At 33.2% G+C, this 14,278-nt stretch overlaps 3 protein-coding genes across 4 annotated transcripts; 2 read left to right on the top strand and 1 right to left on the bottom strand.

Moving 5' to 3' along the window:
• The first annotated feature begins 717 nt into the window (after positions 1 to 717).
• LOC105388593 (GTP-binding protein Di-Ras2) lies at positions 718 to 5,672 on the top strand. The gene is made up of 4 exons (XM_011559564.3): positions 718 to 947; positions 1,131 to 1,226; positions 1,410 to 1,670; positions 1,990 to 5,672. Exons 1-4 carry the CDS (start codon positions 810 to 812, stop codon positions 2,122 to 2,124), a joined length of 630 nt encoding a protein of 209 aa, XP_011557866.2. The 5' UTR covers positions 718 to 809; the 3' UTR covers positions 2,125 to 5,672.
• Positions 5,673 to 6,737: 1,065 nt separating this feature from the next.
• LOC105388499 lies at positions 6,738 to 11,752 on the bottom strand. 2 transcript variants are annotated; one of them, XR_007267605.1, is made up of 6 exons: positions 11,448 to 11,752; positions 11,109 to 11,330; positions 10,653 to 10,790; positions 10,229 to 10,448; positions 9,472 to 10,054; positions 6,738 to 6,843 (listed from the first exon to the last, which is right to left on the bottom strand). XR_007267605.1 is itself a non-coding variant. In XM_011559460.3 (5 exons), exons 1-5 carry the CDS (start codon positions 11,691 to 11,693, stop codon positions 9,570 to 9,572), a joined length of 1,311 nt encoding a protein of 436 aa, XP_011557762.3. In that variant the 5' UTR covers positions 11,694 to 11,752; the 3' UTR covers positions 9,468 to 9,569. The 2 variants fall into 2 exon arrangements, 1 of the variants encoding a protein (XP_011557762.3); XM_011559460.3 differs by lacking the exon at positions 6,738 to 6,843 and having other exon boundaries at positions 9,468 to 10,054.
• A 561-nt stretch (positions 11,753 to 12,313) lies between these two features.
• On the top strand, positions 12,314 to 13,279 carry LOC105388411 (integrator complex subunit 12). Its single transcript, XM_011559346.3, has 2 exons — positions 12,314 to 12,818; positions 12,942 to 13,279. The coding sequence occupies exons 1-2, from the start codon at positions 12,405 to 12,407 to the stop codon at positions 13,248 to 13,250; spliced, it is 723 nt and encodes a 240-aa protein (XP_011557648.3). The 5' UTR covers positions 12,314 to 12,404; the 3' UTR covers positions 13,251 to 13,279.
• The last annotated feature ends 999 nt before the right edge of the window (positions 13,280 to 14,278 follow it).

Below are 14,278 nucleotides of genomic sequence, written 5' to 3'. Positions count from 1 at the left end.
ATGAATTATGAATGATGAATACTTTCCTTTGAATGACACTATTTGAATAAGAGGAAAAGTGACGACGCAATACATTCAATATTGACATCTCGCTCTTTCTTTCTTTGAATGATTCAAGTTGTCATCCAAAAATGAGTTTTGTTTATAAGGCATAGAGTTTTATTTTAGGTGACAAGACTGATAATCGAATGAACTGATGTTTGAATGATTCAATTTGACACTCAAAAATGAACTTTGTGCTTAAGGCATAGAGTATTATTTAAGATGAAAATACTCATAATCGAATGAACTGATGTTTGAATGATTCAATTTGACACTCAAAAATGAACTTTGTGCTTAAGGCATAGAATATTATTTAAGATGAAAAGACTGATAATCGAATATAAAGTAGTCATTTGAATAGGGAGGAATGAGACGACGCTCTACATTATTGTATTTACTTCTCACTCTTTCATAATCGAATGAATGATGAGGTTATTCGGATCATTTGAATGAAGTCTATAATCGAATTATTCGATTATGGTTAGTGATAATCGCGCATCTTTACGAATGAGTATGATTTATTTCATTTCATTCATTCATTCGCTGTTTCGATTTCGTTTCGTTGCTTTTGCCGAGCTTTTTGCAAATATTTTGGGCGTTGTGAGTGTGAAATAAAAATGTATTGTTTTCATTTTACTTAAATGTTAAAAGCGATATCTAAATCCACTTAGATTTGATGCATATAATGAATGACTGAAACAAAAATTGGCATCTTAGATGTAGTATTTGAATCCAATTCAAATAACAAGAAGCAATAAACTGAAGGAATGCCGGAGCAAAGTAATGATTATCGTGTTGTGGTGTTTGGGGCCGGAGGTGTAGGGAAGAGCTCGTTAGTATTACGTTTTGTCAAAGGCACATTTAGAGAGTCATACATACCAACAATCGAAGACACATACAGACAAGTAAGTTTCATACATTAAGTACATTTGTTTATTTACGAATAAAAACCCCTAAGGCTCCGTTACTAATATGAACCATTATCTTTCATTCCTTTGTATGTATGTAACATCATATTAATCTAAATTTGATTGGACAGTCATACTGGTAATGCACCAAAAGATTTTCATGTTGTGTGTTTTTTCTAGGTAATCAGTAGTAATAAGACAATATGCACACTACAGATAACTGATACCACAGGCTCCCATCAGTTTCCCGCCATGCAAAGACTCTCAATAAGCAAGGTATTGTAAATCATAGATATTATGAAAATACAACTTTTCCCCACTACTATGTTGTATTGTGACATTTATATTATTATAAATTGTTCTGTTATAAACAGTTCTATAATGTGTGCTGTGAGCCATGTAAAGTTTTGTCACATTTATTTATAAAATGTTTAAATCATACAAAACATTTAATTTCAGGGACATGCCTTCATACTAGTCTACTCAGTGAGCAGTCGACAATCGTTGGAGGAGCTAAAGCCAATATGGCAGACAATAAAGGAGATAAAAGGGGCAGAACTGCCGAGCATTCCTGTAATGTTGGCAGGGAACAAGTGTGATGAGACACCGGAGATACGCGAGGTCTCTGCAGCCGAGGGACAGGCTCAAGCACAGACTTGGGGCATCTCCTTTATGGAAACCTCAGCAAAGACCAATCATAATGTCACACAGCTTTTTCAGGTTGGTTTGATTGACTAGTTTAATTACAGTAAGAGTAGTGACACCACTTTGGTACCTAAATAAATGTGCTGAAATAAGTTCTGTTACTGCCAATTTCACAACCAAGGAGCTAAGCTTAACTTGTTTACTTGAGTGTTGTGATTGGCCGAATTATCATTGATTATGAATTAAGTAGATGAGTAAATCGAAATAAATGAGTAAAGTGAAAAACCAGGGCTTAGTGGTTTTTTTGTATAATCCAATCTATCTATACCAGCCAATAAATGGCGTAAATAAATGTGCAAAGCTTTGTTTTTCATGATTTGTGTTTATTACTCAGGAGCTGTTAAATATGGAGAAGAACCGCAATGTGTCTCTGCAAGTGGACGGAAAGGGGAAGAAGAAGAAAGATAAAGTAGTGAAAGAAGGTGGCGAAGCCTCAACCGGAGGCCGCGAGAAGTGCCGAGTCATGTAACCGCCTATAATTATGTACTATCCTATATATTTATAAGGGCTTTCCCCAGTTTCTGAAATGCTTGGTATTGCATTGGTTCTGTACTGAACTGACAAAGCACACTAACGATTATTTATTCTGAGGTACAGTCTAATATTTTTTTAAAGAGTACAATGTTAAGGTTGTGTTATATGTGCAATGTATGTAAAAAATGGGGTACCTTTATTTTATCCTTTTATGATTCAAAGAGTTGGTGATTAAATGTGATGCACTGTAGCTATCACCTACAAAAATAACCAGCACAGAAAGTTGCATTAAAAAGCCTTTCAGAAACTAGGTTTATACATTCCAATTATATTAATTGTACTTACCTAATAATACATTGCTGTACATGTTTTGTAACCACAGATGATAATAGCATGAACTTCTGTCTATATTATCTTCTGTGGTTACATTTGCTATTATGTACCTACCTTTTTAAGACAATTTTGGGTCCCACTTACCTTTAGGTAAACCCTAATTCGATTCTAGTCATAATTACTTACCTGATTTTTGAGGCTCAATGCATTGTTTTCACATCAGTGCAAGCATAATATTTTCCTATTTTTTTAAGTTTCTATGTGCTGTGTTAAACTGGCTCTATTTGTAAAGGCTCTAGTCAATATTTTAAGCCATAACTACAAATCAGCTTATTGATCATTATAAATATAATGAATAAATCGATAAATATGGTGGATAGTGTCATGGAAAGCGCTGATTCATAAAAATGAATTTTGGTTGAGTTTGTGGAGCGTTTGCAATGTTAGCAGATTTGGGAGGCTTAAAAGTTTGTATAATTACTGAGATTATAAGTTATTTACACTAGTTATTAACGACTGCGTTGGCGTTAAAGACATACAAGTTAAATCTTGAAACGTGATCCTTATTGTTAGACGTGAAAATACAACGAAAAGAAGTCTATAGGACTGATGGTTAAACAGTTTTACGCCGTTACTATTAAATAGTTTGTATTATTATATTGTTTAAAATGCCTTTTTGAATAAAGTTGCGATGACTTTTCTGACTGAACTAACGGTTTCTTATAGTAGAAGACCCACGATGACACAACTTGTTTTTTAAAGTCTTATTTGTTATTACTATGATAATGTCATAGTGAGAAATATGATCAGTGCCAAATCGTAGACATCATGAAATGGCAAAATAATAATAAATAAAAACGTAGTGCGTCCACGGTAGGTAGAAAAGTAGAAAATTTAGTCTCGGCTGAAAAAAAATCAATGACCTAACAATTTGTATATTAATACTAAGTAAGTAATACCTATCTCACTATGGCATTATCAATAACATATTAAATATAAATTTAATCTCGTCTGTAGCGATTTGTAATCTGAATAATAATTATGGTTCATTAATTATAACCTTGTAAAGTAGCTTTCGTTAGTACGTAAATGCACTTTATTTGATATTGATCACATTCATACATATCCAATTTAGTAAAAAACTAAAGTTTTATTGTAGATGAATCACTATTTTCAAGTAAACCGCTAACCGGTATGAAATCTTATGTAGTTTCGAACGGATATCCCTACATAACATAATAAGTTATGAGTTATGATGCGCCATGTAGATTAGCTTGCTTCGTGTATAATAATGAAATGAGGTAGAGAATGCATGAAAGAGAAGTGTAATAACAATTTAACCATATTTATGTAATTTTATTTTAATAATATGAAATTGTTTAACTTTTTTCCTGTTATCAGCACCGAATATTATTAATAAAATTGTTAACATTGAATTGTTATATCTGGACCAATGTTGTTTAATGTTGAACTTTGTGGAATTAACTATAGTATACTTATTTAATTTGATGTATGTTATCGGCTATCTTCTATTGCATTATCATTGTCACCTTTATGTAACTATATAACGGGTTTCCTACTTTAAATCTAATGCCTATTGATCGAATAACACATCCACGAACACTATAGGTATACGTAATACATTCATGAAATCGATGCATCAGTCTGGCTCGAATCGTCAAAAATCGAATAAATCCAGCTCGAATGCTCCATCCCTAGCGATTTTTCTAGAACGGTCATGGGACTGAGTTCGGGGGTTTTCGATTCGATCAGTAGACATAGACATTAGATTTGAAGTATCTTTATCATAATAATTTCATTTATACGGTATGGATTTTAGAGACTGTTTGAAGCATCTACAATTTCACAGATCGATATTATAAGAGTAGAGAACCGGAATAAGTACGTATTCAAAATAAACCGAATAAAATAACACTCTACTCTTTTATATCAGGTTCCCAAAATGTGTTTTACTAAATCAGATTCAGAAAACGCATGAATATTTATTTTCCGACTATGGATACTTATAGCTCACCCTATCCCGAAAATGCATTGACTGTAAGCTAATAAGTAGGTACAATATTATTTTTAGTTAAATGGTTGTATGTAGGTAGGTTCATAAAGATGGAATGGAGGTTCAAAAAGCTTTTTAGGTATTTCTGCTTAGAACTACGTCATAAATGTCAATACCACCTACCACCGCATGTGCACGACTTACTTTCATTATAATTAATTTAATATTGCAATAATTCCCATAATCTCGTATGTAATTAAGAGCTTAATGAAATGGTTCACCCAATTTATAATAATTCTAGATGTTAATCTGATTTCAAAGATTACCTCTTACCAATTCATACATAACGTAGGTATTTCAAATGAATGAGTTCAAATAGTAGGAAATAGTTTATCTTACATCGAAGTAGGTATGTCATTGTTAGATATTTAAGTTTGAATTTTTTGATAGTTTTTTTGTAACTGCAAATTTTGATTCGAATATTTGCATCATTTTCTTGGGTAACTTTATGTCATATTTATATGATATATTTTAGGTTCTTTAAATACACCTACCTTCTTGAATTAAATGGGGTGACTAAGTCCACATTTAAACAACATCACATAGGCACTATTTCAGTACAATCGACTCATGCCATTTCATAAATCTCATAATGTTATAGCCATGTCTGAATGAACGATCTCTATTTGTAAGCATAATAATTAATTTAATTTAATATTTTGATGTTATTTTAATTATACGAGGAAGATTACAAGCGTTTGTTGACCAATACGAGGGTAATGTTAGGATTTTAACTACAATTAATGTAGAATTTGCTTCAAACAGGGAATATTTTATGTATTTTACTGATAAATGCTGCTTTGAACTGAATATCTCCATTGTTATTTATAACTATTTTAATTGATCTTTTGACACTTCTCACTAAGCATCACGAAAATAAAACCTAAATTATACTTATGACGTGTTTTATTAGAAAACCATATTAAATCTATATTATTTCATGTAAGTAATACAAATTATGTGCGTTAGGATTTAGGATAATTCCCTTTAGATTAATTAATGGAAATCAAAATATTAATGAGATACACTGATTAATCCATGGTTTAAAACAAACACTCGAAACAAATCAAATTATTTAAAATGCATGATTTTATAACAACCGATAGGTAGGTACTATTGTTTGTACAATTCAAAATTAAAAAATAACAACTAAAGTCTTACATTAAAAACTTAAAATTACCTAAAAAATATCACAGTAATACTGTATCAAATTCAATTTTTATTCAACTGATTTTTATCAGTGTACAAACTCATCTATCGCACATTCTAAGCACCATCTGCTAAAGTAAACTATATAAAAAAATATGATAGGTAGGTAATAGGTATACATATATAAAGGTAAGTTGTACATCGAAGTTTTTTTCTACTTCGATGGAAAAGCACATACTTTTTTCTCATACTCTTAAAACTGCTGTATATGTATAATGAATGATCACAAGTGTTGACAAAATCAAGTACAAAAAATAATTTTAGCAGATGCTGCTAAAATATGTAGGTACAATAACAAAGCTACCGGCCAATTTAACCATCTTACAAAACATAAACCAGAGGCTTTTTCTGTACATACGTAAATGTAGATAAGTATTGTAAGTATATTATGTACATACCTATTAGAATATAGGTAGGTAAAAAATATACAATGTGTTTTTTTTCGTACCCGACAAACTTTAAGGGTAGATTCTACGAGTAATTTCATCGAGAAAAAACCCCCATATGTGGGGTCAAATCTCAATATTCTAGAAATGGCGGCCATTTTAAAGTTCTACATACTTAGTTTTCATAAAAAATCATATCTCGGGTTTTAAACGCTTTACGGACATTAAATAAAATGAGTTTAACCGCAAAATGTCATATCTATCCAATAAAAATATCCACAACTGCTAAAAAGTTACATAAAATAAGTCAAAAGCACCTAATCTAGTTTTTTTGACTGTAAAAAACAGCAACAATTGACATTTACTTGAATAACTTTGAAAATCGCCCCCTTTTGATGGTATTTTTATGTATTAATTTAAAAGTATTTAAGTTAAGCTAAACAATGATACCAAAACCGTATCTCTACGTTGAGGCAGTCAATAATTATTGAAAGTTCAAACACACGTAGACACGTCGGCCTCCACTCGAGAACACGTTTACCCCATCGGTCATCGGTTCTTCGACAGATGTGACCAGCCCACTGCCACTTAAGACAGGTTGCTAAATAATAAATTAATAAGTGAACTCGTTATGTTACACACTATGTACTTAATCTTCACAGCGGCAGAGTCCAAATGCAAAGTTGTAAGTAAATTTTAAATCGCTTGTTATGAGATGTTGGGCGCTTGGAGTAGTGAAATGAATAACGCGTCGTGTCTAACTGTATAGAACTCTCTTTATTCAGTAAAATAGTAACATATTTATATGAAGATTCTGGAATGCGCTATGACGTAGACATGTCAATAAAGTCTAGTTTGGCTATCTATTAAATAGAAGGTATGCGACTTGTGACGTATGTTGTTTAGAGATAGTCAGAGATAGTATTACAAATATTTATGGAATGCATCGTAATACGTCACATGCTACACCACCCCCCTAATTTTGAGAAAAAATATTGCAAATATTTTTGAAAATTACACAATACCAAATAAAGAAATTGAAATTATAAGTAGATTTCATAACATAGTAAAAGATTACATATTCAATTATAGTTATATAGATTACATGGTTTAGGGTTACATAACATAATGTTCTTAAGATTACATTTCGGTTAAATATTCTTATTTCTAATGGTTACATGTTTATATTTTATAACATAATGGAGCGTTGTACTTGACCTTTGATTCCTACATCCAAATATGGATTATGTTTTCATTTAACTTAGATACAACAGGCAAGATCAAGATGAAATATGATACGTTGGAATTTATTGATGACACTCTCCTATTGCAACAATAATTATGATACCAGTAAATTTTAATAATTCAAAGTTAAACTGATCAATGAAATTATACAAACAGCAATTTCTCAATACTGGGTACCATTTGAATTTTTAACATATTATTAAATATTGGAAACGCATTGTTGACGACTTATTAATCAAAATACAGTATTACATTAAAAGTTGTCATTACTAAGTCTTCATATATCTGGTATATAATTACCACTCATAGATATTTTTCAGTAAGTATTTATCATTCACATTAGGTATTTTATATGTTTACGTTGACTACACGTAGATACACTACGGCCACGTATGTCTTTCATCATTGAACTTATAGTCAGTAATTGTGTTTTTATATTATTATAATTCATTTTATTTTATCATCATTTTCTTTAGTGCGTAATATAGGTACCCACACTATTCCTTTATTTAGTGTCACAAAATATATCTAATTCCCTCACGAAGGAAGCTCGTTTCAGACATGATCTGGAATTAAGATTGAGTAACAAAATCTGCAGTTTAGGCAAATAATCGCATCTTGTCTCATAAATATGTTTTTTTTTTTTCATAATTAATCATGAAAATAAATGTCAATTCCGGCAAATTGATCGATTTTTAAGTAGGTATCTATATTATTAAAATCACAATTTAGATACCCTTGAATCAATAGTAGTATTTTTCCTTGGCTCTATGAGATTTTTTCTTGAGTTGAGCTTTTGTCATAATCGATAGCAAATAAGCATATTTGCATTTTTTTGTTATCACTAGATATTTCTAGGCGCGGTAATCGTCTCTGCGACGTTGTATTTTACTCATTATTTAAGTATTTTTTTTATTTGTATATTTGCATGTATCATTTACACCATGCTTATTATGCGTGTACGTCTATACTATACTACGCTTATATTTATAGCGTCCATTGCGCGTTGTGTACCTTTGCACTATTATTTATATAGATAGATATTTTCATTTTCATTTTCATATTTAATATTTCTTTACTTTCGTGGAAAATTTCTACACAGTGGATGCTCGATCACACCATGATCAGAAAGAGAGTCCACCACTCTTTATTGAGTTATTATGCCTTCATCCTTGTATTTATAATTCTTTAAATATTGATAAATAATCAATATACATATATTTTCTTGTCTATATTAGTGTAAATGTAAACTGTTTTTACGGTTTTTAAGCCCCTCGTGATTATTAAATGCTATTAAATATTTTTGTTAATATATTTTGTGCCGTCGTTGTCGTCAACAATCGTTTCTAAAATATATCTAATTATTAAAATTAATACCTTAAAGATCCAATAAATTTCTTTAAAAAAAAACATAAGTGAGACTACTTAAAAAAAAAAAAAAATTAATAGATCTATTAAGTAGAATAAAAAAAAAACCTAAAACCTACATTACATTAACGAACTATTTACTTAACTTTCGTCATATTAAGGATGACCCATGGCCCCATGGCAAGTTTTCACTTCACTTTTTTACTTTACGCACTGCACTCATCACGTTACACTTTGACGATGACATCACTGCACTGCTCGCATACGTTGTCAACGCATCACGCTGATTCACATCAGCCATCAGACCAGTCTCCCTGCTCCGTCTGTCTCCAGCACGCACTCCAAAAATTTTTTTTTTTAAAGGATTTTATTTTAATTTATTTATTCCGACACATAACGCGTACTTTTACGTTCGAGTGCAACCGGCACTGCCGCGACTCGGCAGGCCGGCTGTCGCGGTCGCCATGAGATGTTGGGCGCTTGGAGTAGTGAAATGAATAACGCGTCGTGTCTAACTGTATAGAACTCTCTTTATTCAGTAAAATAGTAACATATTTATATGAAGATTCTGGAATGCGCTATGACGTAGACATGTCAATAAAGTCTAGTTTGGCTATCTATTAAATAGAAGGTATGCGACTTGTGACGTATGTTGTTTAGAGATAGTCAGAGATAGTATTACAAATATTTATGGAATGCATCGTAATACGTCACATGCTACAGTTATTATTAATGTGTATAGTAGCTGATATTAGTTTGATTAAAACAATAAGATTGAACTACATTGGCTCTTTGTACATTTCTCACGATCCTCGATTCGGTTACTCAAGAATCGCCTGCTCCCATTTCTTTCCTGTTCTTGGTCTTTTTCACATTATCCCTATATATCGGTACTAACGACTGATGCTCCTGAGCTAAATCACACAAACGCCCTGTACTAGCAGATTTTTTCATACCTCCTTCTATCTTATTAACTTTAGCTCTATAAGAAGCAATGGCTTGCTGTTTTATGGTAGAACCAGTGTGATTATTATTGATAGCTTGTGCACAAACATTTAACAGCTTATCTAAATTAGCCCCACTGATTCTGTCACCCTGTTCAGATGAAGGAGGACTTTTAGGCAATAAATTGTATACATTTTTCACCCTTTGTGGGAAACCTATATTTAACAAGCCGGCAAAGCTTAGATTAAACGGAATGTTTAGTATAAAATTAAATAGAACCAATAATAAAAATATAACAAGCAGTCCATTCATAATTACTACAAGTAGACCGTAGACAATCTTGTCCAAGGGAAACCACAGGCCATCTGAAATTGAATAAAATAACATAAATTAGGCATTCTAGATATATAATATATAAATTGGCAAAATATTTAATGGCCTTCTTCTTCCCTTTTTTTGTCAGAAACTGTTTCTCAAATTTATCTATCAGCTGTATCATTGGCTCTTCTGATACTCACTACAATTCATTCAAAAAGTACCTGTAATGCCATGTAGCATGGTGGTGATGGTGGCACTGATGGCCAGCATAGGCTCCGACACAAACAGGGTGAAGATCCTCATGGCTATCTTCAGGGGGTGCATGTGTTTGATGAACACCAGCGGGTCGGGCGCCGGGACGTGGCAGCTCGACGACCAGAAATACCATTTGCAAGTATTTACTGATGAGAGGAATCTATCATACTCTTGCTGCTCAGCTTCCTGAAATATAATGTAAAAAATTTACATACAAAAATAATATTAAAATGCTTTCCCATAGATGAGAGTAGAGCTGCCAGTCCAAAAAAAATATAAATTCCATTATACACTAACTTGTCAGGCTACACCATTAGAATAGGGGGATTTTGAAAAAAAAAAATTATTAGGTAGGTACATTATATTTTTCATTTGCATTCTAATAATTACCTTATACGAGACAAATACTTCATACAGGTAAAGGCCCACCATGATTAAGATGAAAATATGTTTATGTGAAATACGGGTCCACACTATACAAGACATCCACAGGATTCCCAGAGCTCCAAAAAATAATGTTATGTGCATCTGAAATAAACAATAATAATAATTCACAATAATCATAATGCACGAGTTGCAAAGGGTCCATGCAACACTATGATCCCATTGGCTTCCCTTTTGGACTGAGAATGAGAATATTTTCTAAGTTGAAATTAGAAGTCTCATAGAAGAATGCTTAAAAAGAACATACTGATGAATTGAGTACCTCCTCCTTTTTTCGTAGTTAATTAATGCTGTAGTTGTGTCACATAAGTGTCTGATTCAGCATTCATTTGATTACTTTCTAGAGTTAACTAGGGAAAAACTAATTTTACAACAACCAAAGAAAATCAAGTATAAACTCACCTTATACTCTACTAAATAAAAGTGCACATAATCTGTCCATGCCTGTACCAGTGTTTCAGTAACGGAAGGTTTGATGATGGCTTCCTGTACATAACCGATGGACTTCCGGAACATATCTTCAGAGAATGCATTGTTATTGGTCAGATACTCATTCAGTATGATCCAGTGTGCTTCAGGAAACTGCATTTGAATTATCACATCTACATAACCACCATCGTTTTTCTGAAATAATAATAATAAAGCTGTTTTATTAGCTCCCATCAACTAGAGTCTCAAAAACATAATATTTAATAGTTTCAGATAAATTTTCAATGCTAAAATTATAAAACAAAAGATAACCTTGAACTTTCCACCCTTTAGAAGTATAGCTAGTAATCTTTTGTAAAACCAGTCACTATTATTAACTGTGCTTGCAACACGAAGTTCCTTTCTCTTGGATGGTATTCTTAAATCAGGAGGAACGTGGTCAATGTTTTTATCCACAGCTGTTTCAGTTATTTTGTAGTCCCAAGGGTCTGGTCCATTTTGATCACATTTAATGTATTTCGAACATAACATAAGAAATATTAAAATAGTAAAACGCATTATGCTTAAATTATGATCTCTCAGCTCGCTCTAGTAATGGTAGTAATTAAATAACTATTTTAAAATGATTTAAAACTTGGCGCTGTGTAAACAATTCAAATCGGTCGATGACGTTTTTCTGCGGCATGATGTCATGTCAGATGTCAGTTCTGCTCGTCACGTCAGGTGGTACACAGATACAAAATAGGCTAGGTACTAGGTACCCATTTAGCCCTATAAACATTCGAATCAAGCTCAGACCAAAGAATCAAGGAACATAAATACTTACCTACTTCTCAACAACAACACAAGAACAACAACAAGCTAACGCATAGCCTTCAAAAGGTTTCCCGTGGGAAGAACGGGAAACCCACTCCACCCACTAGCATGCACCACCTTATGTTTCGACAGGCACGGTTTTTTTTATAGATTGCATCATTGCGGCTGCCCAAAGGAACATATTAATATTATACACAGCGTCTGCCTGTGGCAAGGAACAAAATACTTCTCTAATGTGGTTAGCGCGCGTTTTTTTTTCATATTCGGAATATTAATAATGTCAATACATGATACTGGCAGAAATTGTTGGCACACCCCACAGAGTAGGTAACAGATTATTTTAATTTTCATTTCAATAAACACAAAACATTCGCGATTATTGTTTCTATTTTATATTTCTATTTGATAAATTTGATTTCTATTGATATCCAGCAATATCCAGATTCTTTCATTATGTCTTCAATAGATTTTGACCCCGCTATTAAGCTCTGTCTAAAACATTTGCATTCTAGTGCGCCAGATTCTACGGAACAACTTCGTCTTACACTTGACGATCTCATCCGCCAAACGTATGGAAGTTCGAAGACGCTCGGCAATGTGCTCCCGAAGAAGTACTTGGCGGAGGAAAAGATGGGTTCTCCCTCTAGATCTAAGCATAAAAGCGACAAGACATCGAGCGTTAAGACTGTACCAGTGCCTCAACAGAGTCCCCAACAAATCCAGATTCCCGAGAGTGAGAATGATGATGGAGAGCTGCCATTCGACCTGCTAGACGAGGACCTGACGTGCGCCGTGTGCCGGCAGATCGCCGTGCAGGCCGGCAACCGCCTGGTGGAGTGTGATGCGTGCCATGCGCTCTACCATCAGGTATACCACCTTAACTCCTTACATATCTGTTTATTTCGAATGTAAATACTATCTTTTTTATTATATAAGTATTATATAAATGTAATTAGCAAAATTACTAACAGAATCTGTTACTCATTTCAGGATTGCCACAAGCCAGTGATAAGTGACAATGACATGGGCACGGGCTGGCAGTGTGCACTATGCCTCACTTCTCAAGGCTTTGTTGTAGCCGGTTATTCCAACTCGAGCAAGTCCTCCCCAGCATCTAAGTCTCCTACTCGAGTGTCGTCGGGCACAACCACCCCCGTGAAGATCTCTTCATCTAGTAGTTCATCATCATCTTCATCTAAAGTTGTCACTCCAAATATTAACATCATTTCGGCTGACAAAAGGTTGCAAATAATGAAGAAGAAAGCTGCTAAGCAACAAGAGAAAAAGAAACACAAATGATTGTAATAAAATTTATGGATTTAACTAATTTAATTCATTTTCTTCTACATATTATATAAATTTTTACATAATACATAGTTTTAAATCCTCCATATTTTGTAAAATCAACCAACATCAAATATTTTTACAGACCGGTAAATACTTAACTGGTTTTGTCTATTCAGTTCTATTATAGTAAAGTATAATTTATCCATAATGTTTTAAGCTATAAGAGCAATAAACCAGACTTCATAAGTATAACTACTTTTGTTACTGTTAAGTTTACCAAGTCTCCAGTCCACACCATTCAACGATTCTATTTCATTAGAGAAGTACCTACTTATTGTTCCTTGATTCATAGTCAATGTAAGTACGTACCTAACTACCTCCTTTAAGTAAATACTTTATTAATGTCATGCTTCCATAGTTTTCTTCTATAATTTTACGTAAGTACCTATATATTATGTAAATTAAAAACCGATCAGCAGAAATAGCAGAACCTACCAAGCATGTAGTATAGATAGGTACCTAGTTTCCGAATCACATGACGAATCACAGGTTACAGAGAGATAATATGGCCAAAGTTCCGACTTTCTGATGCCAAAAATGGGAGATGCTTGTGCTCCACAAACGATGGTTTACTTAGGTATACCTGGGAAAAGCTTAAGGCGGCTACCACCAGCGATGCAGTAATGATTGGTAGCCCAATTATAAGAACGTAGGTACTTAGGTACCTATTTGTTATTTAGCGACTTTATTACAAAACAGTAGCTCGGACTGAGTTCGGGGCTGCGGGTTCGAAAGCCGAATATTGCCAGCAAGGCAAAAAACATTCGGTATACGGGAAAATGTTTTATTTGATACATTTGTGTAAGTATACTTTATACGCTAGTTCCAGGATGGAAGGAAGTGGTGTAATGTGAGATGAAGATGCCTCTATAGTTACCGAATAGCGCAATGGTTACTACCTAACTCTGCTGTGCCGAGTTAGTCATTCCCGGGTTTGATCCACAACCTCAACTGGGGTAAATATTAGAGATGCCCCGAAT

Source organism: Plutella xylostella, chromosome 22 (genome assembly GCF_932276165.1).
Source record: "Plutella xylostella chromosome 22, ilPluXylo3.1, whole genome shotgun sequence".
NCBI lineage: Eukaryota > Metazoa > Arthropoda > Insecta > Lepidoptera > Plutellidae > Plutella > Plutella xylostella.
The sequence above is the reverse complement of the archived record's forward strand: the minus strand, read 5'-3'. Positions and strand labels throughout refer to the sequence as shown.

Excerpts from the sequence above, each read along its gene's own strand:
- LOC105388593 (XM_011559564.3), top strand. The coding sequence starts at position 810 with ATGCCGGAGCAAAGTAATGATTATCGTGTTGTGGTGTTTGGGGCCGGA. Across the intron at positions 948-1,130 it reads TCGAAGACACATACAGACAA|GTAATCAGTAGTAATAAGAC; the intron begins GTAAGTTTCATA and ends TGTTTTTTCTAG. Across the intron at positions 1,671-1,989 it reads ATGTCACACAGCTTTTTCAG|GAGCTGTTAAATATGGAGAA; the intron begins GTTGGTTTGATT and ends TTTATTACTCAG.
- LOC105388499 (XM_011559460.3), bottom strand. The coding sequence starts at position 11,693 with ATGCGTTTTACTATTTTAATATTTCTTATGTTATGTTCGAAATACATT. Across the intron at positions 10,791-11,108 it reads TTTATTTAGTAGAGTATAAG|ATGCACATAACATTATTTTT; the intron begins GTGAGTTTATAC and ends TGTTTATTTCAG. Across the intron at positions 10,055-10,228 it reads CATGCTACATGGCATTACAG|ATGGCCTGTGGTTTCCCTTG; the intron begins GTACTTTTTGAA and ends ATTCAATTTCAG.
- LOC105388411 (XM_011559346.3), top strand. The coding sequence starts at position 12,405 with ATGTCTTCAATAGATTTTGACCCCGCTATTAAGCTCTGTCTAAAACAT. Across the intron at positions 12,819-12,941 it reads GCCATGCGCTCTACCATCAG|GATTGCCACAAGCCAGTGAT; the intron begins GTATACCACCTT and ends TACTCATTTCAG.